This window comes from Tachypleus tridentatus, chromosome 8 (assembly GCF_004210375.1).
Source record: "Tachypleus tridentatus isolate NWPU-2018 chromosome 8, ASM421037v1, whole genome shotgun sequence".
Taxonomy (NCBI): Eukaryota; Metazoa; Arthropoda; class Merostomata; order Xiphosura; family Limulidae; genus Tachypleus; species Tachypleus tridentatus.
The window spans coordinates 73,765,480-73,782,332 of NC_134832.1; the positions used below are offsets into that span (position 1 = coordinate 73,765,480).

The 16,853-nt window shown below is 31.7% G+C and overlaps 1 protein-coding gene across 1 annotated transcript; it reads right to left on the bottom strand.

Annotated features, from left to right (window-relative positions):
* Nucleotides 1–3,737: 3,737 nt before the first annotated feature.
* On the bottom strand, nt 3,738–16,278 carry LOC143222677 (alpha-L-fucosidase-like). The gene is given in 9 exon segments (XM_076449503.1): nt 3,738–4,292; nt 5,418–5,588; nt 8,932–9,064; nt 10,004–10,101; nt 11,385–11,518; nt 12,172–12,302; nt 13,827–13,933; nt 15,791–15,816; nt 15,818–16,278. Coding segments are annotated over 9 exon segments (1,371 nt in total). The 5' UTR covers nt 16,139–16,278; the 3' UTR covers nt 3,738–4,042.
* Nucleotides 16,279–16,853: the final 575 nt, after the last annotated feature.

Sequence of the window (16,853 nt, forward strand, 5' to 3'; positions counted from 1 at the left end):
TCACTTAGAATAAATATGACTCAGAAGACAGGCCAAATATTAAAAGATTATAGAACAATATTTGTAGTATATAAACTTTGTATATGTTAAAGGATTAATACAAGTTTACAATCTGTCTGACATCCATCTCACAATGATACTGTTACTATAGACAAGAGAACTTCATTACAATTTAGAAGGATTACCTGAATAAAGACGTATTCTTTGCCATTAACATTTCGAAATAACATTATAAGGAGAAATCTGGTTAAATTCAGATGCAGCTGTTGCTATTGTTGTAGAATTGGGAAAACTTATGTTCAGGAAGAGGTTAACAGAAATGAAACGGATTTAGAAAAACAAAAGACCATTAACTCTGTTCATAGGAATGCACAAACGATTTTAAAAATCCATATCTTGTATAAGTTTAGAATATTTGTACGAAATACTAAACATCAGGCTATCTGTTGTGTATCCTGCGAGGAATCGAACTTCAGATCTTAGCGTTGTAAGCCCGTAATTACCGTTGTCTCACTGAGGGACAAATCGATATAAATTAATGAAACTAAAAAAAATACGGATCTGAGCTATTAAACACTTAATATCAGAAGTATCCCTTTGGAACAGCAATATATGTCTTCGGATATGCTATATTCAGGGAGTTCGATTCCCTTTAATAAACATAGCAACTTGCCAAATGTGACTTTGATATAATAAAATGCACGATATTAGAAAATAAACTAAATAAAAATTATATGTTAAATGCTTAATTATTTTTGATTGATTATTTGGCTAAAAGTATACTGGAACATAGATTTTTGTTAGTTATTTGAATTATTATGTTTTCCTGTTTGTTTGAAGTTGAACACAAAGTTACACACTAGACTATCTGTTCTCTGCCCAACACAGGTATTGAAATCCAGTTTCTAGCATTGTAAGTTAGCAGATATGTCATTTTACGTTTGTTTAGATGTTGCTTTGTATTAAAAGTATATGGAAGAAAGTAGTGCTAATTGTAGGTTATATAAGGTAATCTGACATAATTTTACGGTGATAAGTTACTGATAAACACAGGTTATAATATTTATATAAAAGTTGTATAGCTTTAGCGAAGATAGTTATGGTGCAAAGGTAGCAGAGACTTAACGTCATTTAGGTTCTAAAGGTTTGTTCGTTTGTTGAAATTTCGTATTAAGGAGGATAGATTAAAAAGAAGAAATCTAGTCAGTGTCTCTCATCGCCTACACTTGGAGATTGAAGGCCTTATAAGGCCTTCACGGATGAAAGAGTATGTTGTTCTAAAAAATGAGATAACAGTGAGCAGATAACGCTAGTTCTTTTTTGTTAAGATGACCCAGAATCAAGTCCTTGCCACAAAATATAAATGAATAATTTTTGTAAATACTTCTCTGAAGAAGGTTTTGTTTGTTTTGGAATTTCGCACAAAGCTACTCGAGGGCTATCTGTGCTAATCGTCCCTAATTTAGCAGTGTAAGACTAGAGGGAAGGCAGTTAGTCATCACCACCGACCGCCAACTCTTTTACCAAAGAATAGTGGGATTGACCATAACATTATACACCCCCACGGCTGGGAGGGCAAGCATGTTTAGCGCGACGCGGGCGCGAACCCGCGACCCTCGGATTACGAGTCGCACGCCTTACGCGCTTGGCCATGCCATGTCTCTGTGAAGAAGGAATAAAGGTTAATAGCTGGTATGTAGGATAAAACTAATTAGTATCTAGCTATGAAAAAAAGTGGTGTTTCATGTTTATAGACAATTAGCATGTAGTGTGATGACATCTTTTTCATCAAGGAAGTATTGGGGATAATTCAAAATCACAGTTTTATTTGTTCAAGAAGAAAGTTACCAAAATAAATATTTATTCTTTCGTCATCATTACGCTATTGTATTTAGAGAAAGTTCTGATGAAGTTATTGGTTTGATCCCCAGTTTCCTCTTATTGGAAAGACTTACAATTGGTGAAGACTTACATGTTTCCTAAATGTAATAATAACGTGAGACGTAACAGTTTTAAACTGTTATGATATTTTCAGGCGAAAGCCCCCTGTCTTCAGATGGTGTCTTATGGTTTTACATCTGAAACCAGTTCAGTCTCGGTGACATTACCTGGAGTACAATGTATGAGGTCTTATTAATCTCTGAGAATATATTCACTTTGATAGATGTTCTGAGCTGCGCAAATCAAATGTTCATATATTTCAACTTCATACATCGTTTAAATATATTTTTTTTGAAAATTATGCGTCTTCTTTGCTTCAGATGAATACATATTTATCTTCATCAAATAAAACAGTAAATTGCACACAGCCAGTGGATTAATGTTTGCTATGGTTACTACTACTCAGATAGGATAACCACTTGTTTCTTCTAGCTGGTTTCTTGGTGTTTTAAAAGTTAGTTTTCTCAGATGGAAAGTAGCAAGGATAGTAAGTTCCTTTATTAGTTGAAGAATGATCGTGAACTGGTTCTTATATGCTTCCAACTATACTTTTCGGTTATAATCTGTTGGTGTTTCCATGGGTTTAGAAAGTGGTCGACTGGAGTTATCAGATAATTATCTCAAGAACCACAGCTACGAAGACTGGAGTAGTCAGGTAATTACGTATATGTGGTACACAGTCTCAAGACGTACGGCTATGGCAACCGGATTAGCCAGATAATAATGTACATGTGATACACAGTGTCAAGACGTACAGCTATGGCGACTGGAGTAGTTCGTGTTGATCTTAGTAGCAGAATTATAAAGGTTACCATACTGAGGTTAGCAACGATACTAACATTTTTATGATTCAAAATTATTATTCCTAAATCTGTTCTAATCTGTCAGGCCTTTTAAAACCAGTACCAATAAAGGATTGTTTGTGTGTTTTGAATTTCGCCCAAAGCTACAAACCTAACCTTCCCTAATTTAGCAGTGAAAAGCTAAAGAGAAAGCAGCTAGTCAACACTACCCAGCCTGCATTCTTGGGCTGCTATTTTATTAACGAATAGTGAGATTGACCGCACATAAACTCTTCCACGGTTGAAAAAGCGAGCATGTTTGGTGGGAAAGGGATTTGAGCACGCGACCTGCAGGTTGCAATTCGAGCGCCTTAACTAACTGGCCAAGACTAATAAAGGAATCTACACTCGAATGTTTGTTGCAATCGTAATTTCATAAACATTTGATATCCTTATATACGTGGCTCTAACAATCCTCTCTACATTATGAGTTTCACCTTTTATATTTTTCATGGTTCTATCGTCAGCACTGTTTATATTTTCTTGGTGAACAACAAAGTTAAAATACAGAATATTTTCACACAACTTTCCCATTATGTATGCTATCTTTTCTTGGTCATCAGGGAATTATTATTATTTATTTCTGTTTTTCATCACTTGCTTTTTGTCACGTTTTAAATTGTTTTTATCCAAGTAACTTTTTAAGGCTCTTAAACCTTTTTTTCTGCTTTTTTCGTTGGTTTTTTTTTTCTGTCACGTACTCACCAGATATGTTTACATTTTATATTATTATTATTCTACACACTTCTCCCATGGTTATTCAATTATGGGTTTACGGAATATTTTTGTAACTGTAATACAGGACTAACACAATAACATCAAACAATATCATAATGTGACAACGTCCATTGTTTGTACTTGCACTGCAGTAATAACATACAATAAAAAATCCCAATGATATTTATCTTAAAGCACCACGACATGTCGTTGCACAGAAAATAACGCTAGAGGTAATTCGATGTCTTAAAAGTATTTTAATTACAAACTTCAAGCATAACGTGGTTAGGGTATTCGATTCGTAATCTGAGGGTCACGGGTTCGAAATTAAATATATTGTTTTAAATGAAATAATCACAGTCTTTCTGAATACAATAATGCTATTAGAAATCATATCATTTGATATAGAAAATTAACGTTAATGATTTGGAGAAAACAACAAAATTCACTATAAAAAACAAGCAATCTAATGAAGTGAAACAGTAAAGCATTGGACATTGTTTGAATTCTCGATCTATATTTTATCGTGAAGACTAATACAATCAATTTGTCACACCCTGCATCTTTAAAACCCAGGCCCATTGGCATGGTAAGATATCTGGTGTTAGTTTAGGGAAATTAACGGTTATTCCCCACGGTGAGCTGCTCTTGAAGTGCAACGTGCCTGGAACACCAAGCATTGAAATGGCAGCACTGTCGTTCAGAGCTGGCGCCCCAAGGAAAAGCTTGTCATTTTTGGGCCAATCCAGTACAATAGCGTACACGATGGAGGTGGCCAGGTTTTTTGTATACCTAGCAGTACAAAAAAAACAATATAAAATCAGAGGGAATTTGATTTTGTCACATAATAACAATTATAAAATACTTAAAATATAAATACATTGATTGGTTCTCTATATGTATGGCAACATGTTTTAAGAAAATGTAAAAAAACCACCAAAACGTATATAAGTTCAAATAAGCAATTTTTTAAAATAACATAAACGTGACCAAAATATGTTTTATAAAAATGTTTTTAAATAAGTGAAAATTGTGACCAGATGTGAATAAAGCCGTGCTTCTGTTTAACCGACAATGTTATTTTTGAAATTTCAAATTTTTATTGTTACTTTCATAATTATTGTTATTAAATAGATGTATATGACATCTAATTAGGCTGATAATTGATTTAATGTATTATTCTATTGATATGTACGATATTTTAACTTGACAAAAAACACACACACACACACAAAGCTATTAATGATTTAAAAAACGCGTTACATTTATATAACACTATGAAAACAAAATCCATCAAATATGAGCTTCATTAAACGTACTAAAAACAAAATATTTATTGGACTTGTTTGTACAGAAGTGAGTCAATGATACCACAGAAGATAACAGTGTAGGATTAAATCATACCAGGTTATGTAAAATCTTTAACTTATATCACTCACAAATGGGTTTTAGAATTTTTGTGCAAGGCCACATAAACTGTGCTAGCTATCCCTACTTTAGAACTGATAACTGATTAGGGAAAACATATCTATTCAACAATACCGACTGCTATTCTCTTGAGTTACTTTTGCTTACGAAATAATGAAACTTGATCGTCACTCTTATAGCAAACATATTGTTAGAATGTATGGAGCATGTTTCTTTCCCAACAATGGAACGCGATCCATGTATCCTGTGGTTCATAGTCTGGGCACGCTAACCACACCAACCTCACTATTTATTTAATTTAGTGTGAAACAGGTATAACATTACAATGTAAATAACCATCACTAATTGCTGATATTAAGAATAACAGGTCCAACAGTGGGCGAGCGTTACGTTTAGGAATTTATAATGATGAACTCTGGGGTTCGATCCTCCCTAGTGGACAGAGCGCACATATCTTGTTGTGTTTAGATCAGGATACAATTCACTTACCACACATTTGGAGTAACTGTATCGTTTTGGTAGTTCCACGGTCTACTTCCATAGACAGCTTCACCATTAACTTCGAGCCATTTTCCAAGGTTGCGAAGTCTTTCTTCAAATACTGGCGTTATTCTACCGTCGTGGGTCGGACCAACGTTTATCAGTATATTCCCTCCACAACTATCGATCATTTAAATGAAAACGTTAATTCCTTTAGTATGTTTTTATTTATGTAATATCAAAGTTTTATCTTCTATACGTGTCTTTATCCTGAGTGAGACATTTTTTTAAAAACTAAATATTTGGATAATATTAACAACAAGCATTGTGTGTAACGTCTAATGCCGTATAGGTTTTCACAAAATGTTTATAGAAATATCAGAAACTAATATTTTATGATAAACTTGAATGGCCAGAAAAATGAGATGATGTATTCAACTGAAAAAAAAAAAGAATTTTTTTTCAGATTTTGATCAACTTAAATATTTAGATTAGTTCAGACAACTTAGAAATGAGCGAATGAAGTTGCTCGAAATTGTAAAGAAAAAGTTAGAAATACGCAAAGGAAATCAATATCAATAACGATTAAAAACCACATAAAATACATTGTGATATACCATAAACTACATTGTGGAATACTATAAGATACATTGTGGAATACCATAAAATATGGTTAGTAAAATTTCTAATTTGATCAAGTTTTTTGCTAATAATCAGTCTAATTACATAGCTAAAAATTAGGAATTTTATTAATACAACTAAAACTTTAATAATAGTAATCAACGTATCCATAGATTTATAAAATAAACTCACCAATAAACCATTCAAACGTCAGAATCTTATTTAAAATATTCTTTCTTTGAATATTTAAAATTGTCGTGGTTAACGTTAAATTTCTGCACCTCACTTAAACATTCACACCTAGAAGAGTAATTTTCATTCTGGAAATTTAAAAATTTATGACAATTTAAGAAATGAAAAATATCAGCTAATAATACAATATAAACATGATTAAAACATGAAATAAGAGAAATTATAAACTATAAAGTTGCAAACCATAATAATCTAAAGTATATGGTATTTATATAGTAATACATTATACGAATAATTTATGGCTTACATTTAGTGATGTATTAACTTGTAAATGAAAGAAAACTTCATAATTTCTCATATTTCATACTGAGAATTATTTACTTTCTTTGAATTAAATTAAAATACTGTTTTGAATACGTGCCATAAGATAGTTTTTGCTGATCAATATTGTAACATAAGCTGACTGGCCACTTTTTAAAAATCCAACATAAACATCCGCAGAACACTGTTTATTTACATAAGTAAAATAAATTACGTTTTAGTTGCTAGCTTGAACCTTATTAAAAACAGATGCGTAACTATGCCATGATTGTCCTAAAAGATGAACAAACAACTCCCTGAGGAGAGTGCTCATCAAATAAAAGTATCATTATGAAAGAACGTTTTTTTGACTTGATACTCAAATAAATCTCTTGCTTATGGGATACAAAAATAATATTTATGTGACTAGCAGCAGTCAGGAATCGATACCTCGATTGTATCATGCAAACTACGTTACAAAATTATGAAAGCTGTCATATAGCCGCTGACAACGAGTTTAAAAACAGCTTATTTCAGATGAAACTTAAAGCAATGGCTTCCCGGGCAGTTACAATACTGTTTGTGGACAACTAACGAACAAAAGCGACTGGTGTGTTGCAATGCACCATTTTAAATATAAATACGGAGAAAATCACATAGGTTCTTGAGGTTTGTTGTATTATTATGAAGTGCAAATTGCTGGAGGTGATATAAACAAGGCTCCAAATAGTTCCCACATTATTATCTCAAATAATAGATCCCTATTGTGACTCCATTAAAATTGATGTGTACTGCAGGTATAGGGTGAAAGTGGGGACTCATAGCTTGAAAAATAATGTACACCATTTACAGCCTTGACGACTTTTTTTCAGAGTCACTAGCTGTGGACTTGAAAATATAATCTGTAACTTCTGAGTAAACTTCTTTCTGTACTTTTTTAACAATCTTTATTCCTCTTTTCAAATCAACAATTTTTACGAACCGTTTTCTCAAGTTTTTAATGTCAATTTATGGATACTACATTTAAAGTTATACACGTGTATATGCATTTAGTTAAATGACACATTTTCAACAGTTTACTGCAGCATTGGCCTTCCCCATCAAAACCACCAAATTCCTGTGCGGTCGCTATTTAGATTCGTAATATATCATTTTAAGTTATTAAATACCTTAAAAAAGAAAATTCATGGCGTAAGGAAGAGTTGTATTTTTTTGGACCATGAATATTTATGGATTATTTATTTTAGCATATAACAACTATAAATTTATAATGTAACTTAAAAACCTGATGAAACATAATTTTTTGGGTTATTTATATTAGCATACAACAGTGGTAAAGTCATAATGTAACTAACTTCAACATCTTCTAAAAATATATTGGGATATGAATGTCATATAAATAATGTAATAGAATATTTGCTCAATTTTTATAAAAATGCTAACTTTGAATTTTCTAAGCAAATTATCATGTGTTTAATAAAGACAGAGAAGAATTTTTTTAGTGAATCAATATTAGGGGCATATAACAATGTAAGGAAAGTGTCAAATGTTAACATACAATACGATTAAAAATGTAATCTACATTCTTTATTTCCATACCTAGAATATAAGTAATAGATATTAGAAATCATTTCAATGGCATTTTCTTTGCTAGAGCAGAGTGCAACTAAAATATCGAAAAAGTTATATCAGTTAAAAATGTGTTTGAAATCATGGTTTTTGTACGTATTTGCATCCGATGAGAACACTTTTCTTGAACAATACAAATTAACTTAGAATTAACTTATACTCGAAACTAAATTATTATCGTAATGCCTTTCGCTTAGATATCAGAAAATTTAAGACTATAAAATCTTTTTATAGTAATTTAATAGTCAGCTTTATTGATATTATGAATGAATATGAAATCTATTATTTTGTTTATGAACCTAAAACATTTATTTTGTCCAATCCTACTCCTGAAATAATTGTTAATCTTTTACCAGTAAAATGGTTATCAAAAAATTGATTAAAATAATATTAATTAAGGCATGTTTTTTATGTTTAATGGGTAGTTGTTTATATATTTATTGAAATAATACTTTTGAGAAAAATGGTGAACGATCGAATTTTTCTTTATTATAGAACTTCAAGAAAGTCTTTTGACATGTTAGTATATAAAAACGTTGAAACGATAGCCTGTCTTGCTTTTTGATAAGTTTGATAGTTCTACATAACTCAGTCATGTTTTTTACATATACAGATGATTTTGATGTATTGGTGTTCACAGTTTGCTGAAATGCAGTTGCTTTTTATTTGAATTTAGTTTCACTTAAAACTAAAAAAAAAGCTGGTGACATCTATAATATTAAAAAAAAATTCGTTTGTACGATGATCAATTGTTGAATATTATGTGAGAAAAGGACCTTACCTTACAGTTTCGGCCAGAGTGGCCACTAACTCTTCCATGGTTACGTAGTCGTGTATTTTAGCACTTCTTCGGTAGCCCCAAGATGCTTTGTCTATAGTCATGGCATTTTCCCACTTTCTGTTCTGTAACTTTCCTAAAAGTAAAAAAAAATAACGAAATTTGTTCTGCTATTTAGCATGTTTCTTGTTTGTTTGTTTTTTTGGGAAGGGATCGTATTGCACAAGAAAAGTGTTAAAATTGTTCTCTTTAGTCATACACAACTCACTGCATCAAAATTTTTCAATGTACAGAGCTTAAATTTTCATAAATTTTAGTGGCATAAGTTGTAATGTTTTTATGTTACAAATGGTACCGTTTATGAAAAGATAATATATATTTTTGGAAATCTAGTTTCTCAGTTCTACATTTAAAAATTATATCAATAAATATATAGTCAAACTCTCATGCACAGTTTTAGTGAAAGCTGTGTTCTTCTTGTGAGGAGAGGACTTTTACTTAAAATTGTGTTCTGTCATAAAGAACTGCACGTTCTGCAGTTATATAACCCTATATTTTAAATGTAATTATACACATTATATAAATACAGAACGAATATAAATCATGTCATGTTTTGTAATCACCACGCTTAGAGTAATGTTTTCAAGTAAGTTTATTTCAGCTGATACACAACTATATGAACACAAAATTACATAATAAACTGCTGTTGGAAACAACGATAATGACATAGTACAGTACTGTTGGAAACAACTCAGAGATGACGACCAAAATATGATAACAAAAACGTTGCATTAACTGTATTAAATGACTTAACTGTTTTTAACATTTCTATTGTGGTTTTCGTTTTCAGCTCTTTACATGAAAGTATTTCAACTTGCAGCAGAAGAAAGCTTTAATGTCGTATGATTGGATTCTTCAGTTAAGAATTACATGGTAATTTTCTGTCACGAATTGATATTAACTTAAAACTAGCTACTGGATCATTTAATATCAAACAAACAAGGGAAATAAATAATGTAATGATATATTATTGCATAAGCTTATACTTAAAACTATAAAATGAACACTTTCCAACCTGGGTTATATCTATCCTGGCAAGTGAAGTAACCGCCATGATGACAAGGGATCCCTGACCCCCAGCGATCATTGACCACAACTGTGTCCTTCACTGGGCTGTAAAAGGAAGAATTGGATTATGAACAATCGTGAAACGCGGTACAAAACAGTCTCATTGACTTTAAGTACGTTATTTAGTACGATCGAATGGAAATTAGTTTATTTAAATTAGTGTGTAGGTAATAAAGTGCAAATATCTCTTTCACTTGTTGTTTATATATATATATAAAAGAAGAATAAATATGAAATTACAAAATGAGAACTTAATAATATCACGAACAAGTAAGCGAAATGTGTCAGCTACAACAAAGTAATGAAGTGAAAATATCTTAAAATATACATAAATGTGAAGACAAGATGTAATCCACACAAACGTTAAAACCTACATGGTCGTGAATGGTGTATAACTGTGTAATAGAATCTATATAGTATTGGAAAAGTCATATATCTTCAATTATACACTAACGCGGGTAAACATCTATTAAGCAACAATACATGAAGACATCTTAATTTATCAGAGAGGTTGGTTCAAATACTTTAACCCATAATATCCTTAACTACAGATTCACTGTCTGCAGCCAATTAGGGGAGGGTAATTTTCCAGTAATAAAACCAAATAAAGAGTAAACAATCATATATAGTTTTTTATATGCCTTATCTTCTCTTTTTTTTTATTAATTTTAAGATATATGTATATATATATGTAATGATGGTAAAGTATAAAAACGCTTTCTTGATTAACAAGTGGATAACAGAACAATAAAATCAAATGAGAAAAATTATCTTTTTTATTTTGGTAATAATGTAATATTATCACTGATTTCAAATATAGCCACACTTGATTAAGAACTATTGACTCTGAGAGGGCAGCCAGCTAGAAGTATCTTCTGCCACATACGCTTTGTTTGTTTGAAACGTATAAGGCAACTGACGGTGACTTTTACAAAGCACCCAAAGTTGAAAGTTTGGAACGTGTACAGCTACGTCATATCTCACTTTTGTAATCTTAATCCACAAGTTTGCAGGATACTCACGCCCAGCCACGGATATATTAAGGTAATCTTAACTTTAAATGTACTACTTTTAATGTAAAAAAATATAGATTACAAAAATTCATATTTAGGGTTTCCAAACAACTGGCAAGCCAAGCTAAATGTAATTAATTAATAATATTCAAGACTTAACAATTTAAAAGTATTTAATTAACTACTTTCATTTAATTTTGGGTTTAGTTGGATTTGTCAGTCAAGCTGTATTGAAAGATCTTTCCGACATATAAAATTATTTATTACTTATATGCACAGTGAATAATGTTTTTTAAGTTTTTAGAACTGTCCTACCTATCATTATAAAGCCAAGCCAAAAAGTCCTTGCTTTTCCAGTATGTATCTGGAGCTTCCCAGTCTCCATCTGACCAAATTACATCAGGTTGGTAATGGTTTACAAGCTCCAATAATTCAGGCATCGTCTTGGTCTTACAAGTAATATAAAATATAAGTACACAAAATAATTATTATTGTTACAGTCGAAGTCATCCTCTCGCAACTATGTCAATAGTCAGGCAAATTATGAAAACAATTTATTACTTTATGGAATGTTTAAACTTAAACGAATTAATATTGATTCACATTTTATTCATCCTCATAAAATATTGTGTTGCGAATGACTTTAATTATACTTGGAAAATTTATTTTGATTTAACAAAATCTGAAGTTTAACTGCTTGCCTATAAAAATGTATTAATGCCACTAGTGGGTTATCTCAGGGCTTATTAATTGGACCTTTGCTCGTTTTGACTTACATTAATGACGCAGGTAAAGAATGGTCAGTAAACTATTTAAATTTGCTAATGACATTAAATCTATTCCCCAGTAGCATAGCTGTATGTTTGCGGACTCACGCTGTTAAAAACTGGTTTTTTTCGATACCTATGGTGGGCAGAGCACAGATAACCCATAGTGTTTGCAATTAACGTCAGGCTAGCTGTTGCGAATAAACAGTATCCCCACGTACAGCTTCCTTTACAAACTAATAAACGTATATAAACTAATGTGATGATAACTTAGTATTGCATCTACATAACAATTAAATCTATTTTGCATATACAAAGAATTCATTTTTACTTACTTCTACAAAATGTTGAGTTTTCCATTTGTTCGATTTATCATAGATATACAGAGGGTTGAACCATTCATAAAGAGAATGGTAAACTCCAAAGTGAAGGTTTGTCTTCTTTCTTATTGCATTGGCTAAATCACCTAATAAAGAAACAATAGTCGTTAAGATGTCTTTTTTAAATCTAATTTCATAAACCTGAAAAAAATTATCTGTCATTCAACTAGGAATGTTTTAAATCAGTAAACTTAAAATCAACTTTAAATTGGATACTGGTAAATATTTTATGCTACATTGAAATATTAACTCTTCATTGCATGAGTATACATGTTGTATTAGCGTTGAGAGTAATCATTTGTTACTGTTAAGCTTGTCATGAAAAATCAATGAGGATATTTCTCAATCTAATCTCTTTTGGTGAAAATAAAGGATCAGTAGTAATATAACATTTGAGTTGATTTGAAGAATCAGTAATGATATAACTTAAACTTGATATATGGTTATTAAGTATCAAAAAGCAGTAAAGACGGTATTTTTAAATATTTTTCATTTGTAAGTATATATGTGCATTGTTTAAAGTTTTTTTTTTGTTAACAACATAAAATACATAGTGTCAAAAATGTGTGGTCAATTACAATGGCAATATTTATGTTTAAATTATACGCAGGGACGATGCTAGACCACTGGTAGGACTAAGCAGAAATGTTGTTGCAATAATTCCTTTAAATATTAATTCCACAAATCAAAAACACATAATATACAACACACATTGGTACACTTGTTGAAAGGTCATTTCTAACACCACTAACACTAACACCACCGCGCTGCCACCTTTGTCAAATCCTTCACACTTTGTGTGTACTGCAATTAGCAACTTATAATATGCATATTCCTAACGCCGCCATAGTGTGAAACATTTCTTTCTTGGTTAGATATTTTTTATATTATTGTAGATAGTTCAATCGTGAGCATTGTTAGTTACGTTTACGTCCATATGGTATTAGAAAAACATTTTCTTATTCCATGAGTTATTGCATCTGTTAATGTATAGTACGTAGGTAATTGAGTTTAAGCTGTGTTAGCCTTATTCTTGCGACAGTTACACATTGTGCAAGGTTATTCTCTTTGCGTAGGTTTTTTTTTTTTTTTTTTTTCTGTGTTGGTACTACTGGGAAATTTTCTATGGCTCAACACTCACCAGTTTTGTGAAGATACACAATTGTTGTGATTAGAAGTATCGCATTTCGCTCTTCCATAAGTGGTAAGAAAAAGAAAAGAGTCAAAGGCTTGTATGTAAAACAAAACTGAAACTGAACGGTAATTTGTGTAGTTTGTAAAGCTTCCATCTAACGTCAGAAGCCTCCATAAACAACTTTATATTTTTCAGTTAGACAAGAAAACGTTTAACAAATAACTCTATACAATTTGTATTTTAGTTTCTAACGTTTTATTCCGTTTGAGAAGTTCTAGATAAGATTAGTATAATGCATTATTTTAATAAATGTTTAAAACAACATATGTTACAATAATTATTATGATGTAATTTAGAAAAGGTGAAATATTGAGTAAAATGGTATACAACGTATAAATCTCTTAGTGATTCATCTATGTGATGCAGAAAAGTGCCATAAAATATTAACTAATTATACAAATTCAAGAACTATTACCTAGTAGGTCTCGTTTTGGTCCAATATCCATAGCATTCCAGTTCCAAGAAACATTGGAGGGCCAGAGAGTAAATCCCTCATGGTGCTTACTGGTTAGTACAACGTACCTGAAACAAAATTAACCACAGTTGTTAACGTTGGTTAGTAGAATAATCTGAATATCACCTGAGCTTTCTGGATAGTACAACGCACCTAAAACAAAAATAACAGAATTTTCTTCATTAGACGGATGGTAATCTCATAAGATCAGAAATATTCTTGATTTAACACTGAAGATACCGATTTTAATCTCACGAGATCAAAAATATCCTGATTTATGATTTATAAATTCTGTCACCTTACACTTTTATAAAAGCATATATAATCGTTTACATTATTGTTAACTTCTGATTAAAACATGTTACTTAGTAAATTCATTGGAAATACAAATTAATCTCTCGTTTATTCGTTTTAGAGAAAAGGTACATTGGACTACCTGTTGTGTCAACCGTGCGGAAAAGAACCCTGGATTTTGCATTGTATGTCTATATATTTTCTGTTGTCCCGAGAGGGGACACAAATTGCCAAGTAGCTCATATATCTAATTTCGTTCAAACTAGGGTTATACAAAATTATAAAACGATAAGTATGATAATAGGAATGGATTGGTTTATCACTTGGATATGCTCATTGTTAGCGAAATTTTTATCTATAATCCCAGTCGTAATGGCACGGAGTAGTGTAGCACAAAATAGATAAAAAGTAAAAAAAGAAAAAGAAAAAGACAGCTTCATTACAATTATTATTCTAAGAGTCTAGAGTTATCTGCTGATATGTTACAAGAGACTTTCCACTATTTCAGCTATGGTATTCGCTGTTTCAAGAGGCATCATTTGTACAGTTTCGAATATGTTACAGTTGTAAGGGATACTCCCATTGTTTTCATCATGTTTGTCAAGAAACTACTACTGCTTTATAGTTATGTCATTTGTAGTTTTACGAAACTTTCCTACTGCTCTAGTTATCAGTCTTTATAGTTAGAAGACATTGTCCTACTGTTTTAGTCATATCATTTACAGTTCTAAAGCTTCGCCTACTTTTATTTTCAATAAGAAGAACTTGCCTCTCATTAACTGTGTTACTCATTACTGTATTGGTCTTTCCAACTACCTCACTTATGTTTTCTATGGATTTTCTACTGCTTTACTTTTGTTACTTATTTTCTTAACGATTTTTCTTGCTACTCCAGTAATGTTTTCTACAATAAAGGGTCTTTTATACTAGTAGTATTAGAAATATTTTTAGTATCATTTTGAGAAGATTTTTATCTGTTGCTTTAGTTACATAATTGAAACAGACTTTCATAGACCTCACTTATATTGTCCATTTTTTGCTATAAAACTAAGATGTTTCTTCACTGCTTTAAATATGCATATTTTCCCCTTATAAGTACGTTATTAATGGTTCAACATAGTTTTAATGCTTAAGTTAGGCTTTCTATAGATTTCGCTAACGTTTATTTTTTTAGACATGCTTTCCAGTTGTTCTATGTTATTTACTTTAATCACAGTTCCAGATTTTTTGTTTGTTTTGGAATTTCGCACAAAGCTACTCGAGGGCTATCTGTGCTAGCCGTCCCTAATTTAGCAGTGTAAGACTAGAGGGAAGGCAGCTAGTCATTACCACCCACCGCCAACTCTTGGGCTACTCTTTTACCAACGAATAGTGAGATTGACCGTAACATTATAACGCCCCCACGGCTGGGAGGGCGAGCATGTTTGGCGCGACTCGGACGCGAACCCGCGACCCTCGGATTGCGAAGCGCACGCCTTAACGCGCTAGGCCATGCCAGGCCCACAGTTCCAGAGGAAATCGCTACGTTTTCCATATTGGTTAAACTTTAGCAAAATTGTTTAGCCATATAAATATATGAAGACTTTTTTAATTTACTTGATTAGTGTAAATAGAACAATTCATTAGCTTACCTTGCACCAGAAGCATTAAAAAATGTTTGCCCAGTTTTCAGGATCGTAGAATTCACATGTAAAACTAGGGCCAAAATCTTGATACGTAAAATTTGGTTTGAAGTTTTTTTCCATAAACTCAACATAATCTTTTGATTTCGATAACTTCCAATATGCCCAAAACCACTCAGATCCAAAACTAGGGACAGAAAAGAGACCCCAATGTAAGAATATTCCTATTTTACTTTCGTCGTACCAGGAAGGTAGAGGGCGGCTATCAATAGAGTCCCAGTTTGGCTCGTACTTTCCTGAACCTAATATAAAAGTGCTCATAAAACTTATGGCGAATAGTCCTACTTTGTAGTTCATTTTTCTTTTTTATAAACTGGGCGACTCAAGTGTTCACAGACAAGATGAGTGAGATTTGGTTTAGTATCTTCAACAGCGTCGATCGTTAATGCTATCAGAAACGTTTGAGACTTTCTGGAGGTCAACAACGTATAAAGAGTAGACAAAAGACGCATTGATAACAAGTGGTTGATCAAGTCATTCGTTTATGCAGCTAATCAGTACAGCTCGTGATAGTGGTTCACTTGCGTTTACTGACACCTCCCACTGAAAAGCATGAATTACGCACGTAGTGTAAGACCTTATACGAAGCATTTTCTGTAATATTTCTCTGAACTGATGAAATTTGTATTTTTGAATTATTCAAAGCACTCATATAGTGAGACCGCATTGTCTTTTTAGTGTTTTATGGTTTTTGTCATTGTTGACATTGTATGGTGTGAATTTAAACACCACAGAAATTATTAAGCACAATGCTTTAATTTGCACTGAAATAAACTGAAAATGTAACAAAACTGATTTTAACATAAATAATAAGCATACCTGATGAATATTAATTATATGTGGTTTATAAAACAAGAATTTTTAAAAAAGATATTCACATTTTGTGTTTTATTGGTTCTTGACAAGAATAATTATAGTGCTTGAGTAACAATATTAGAACAAGACAACTATTTAGAAGAAGTATTCATATTCTCCTTTTAATTGAGGCCTACTAAGCTAAAACATAAGAATT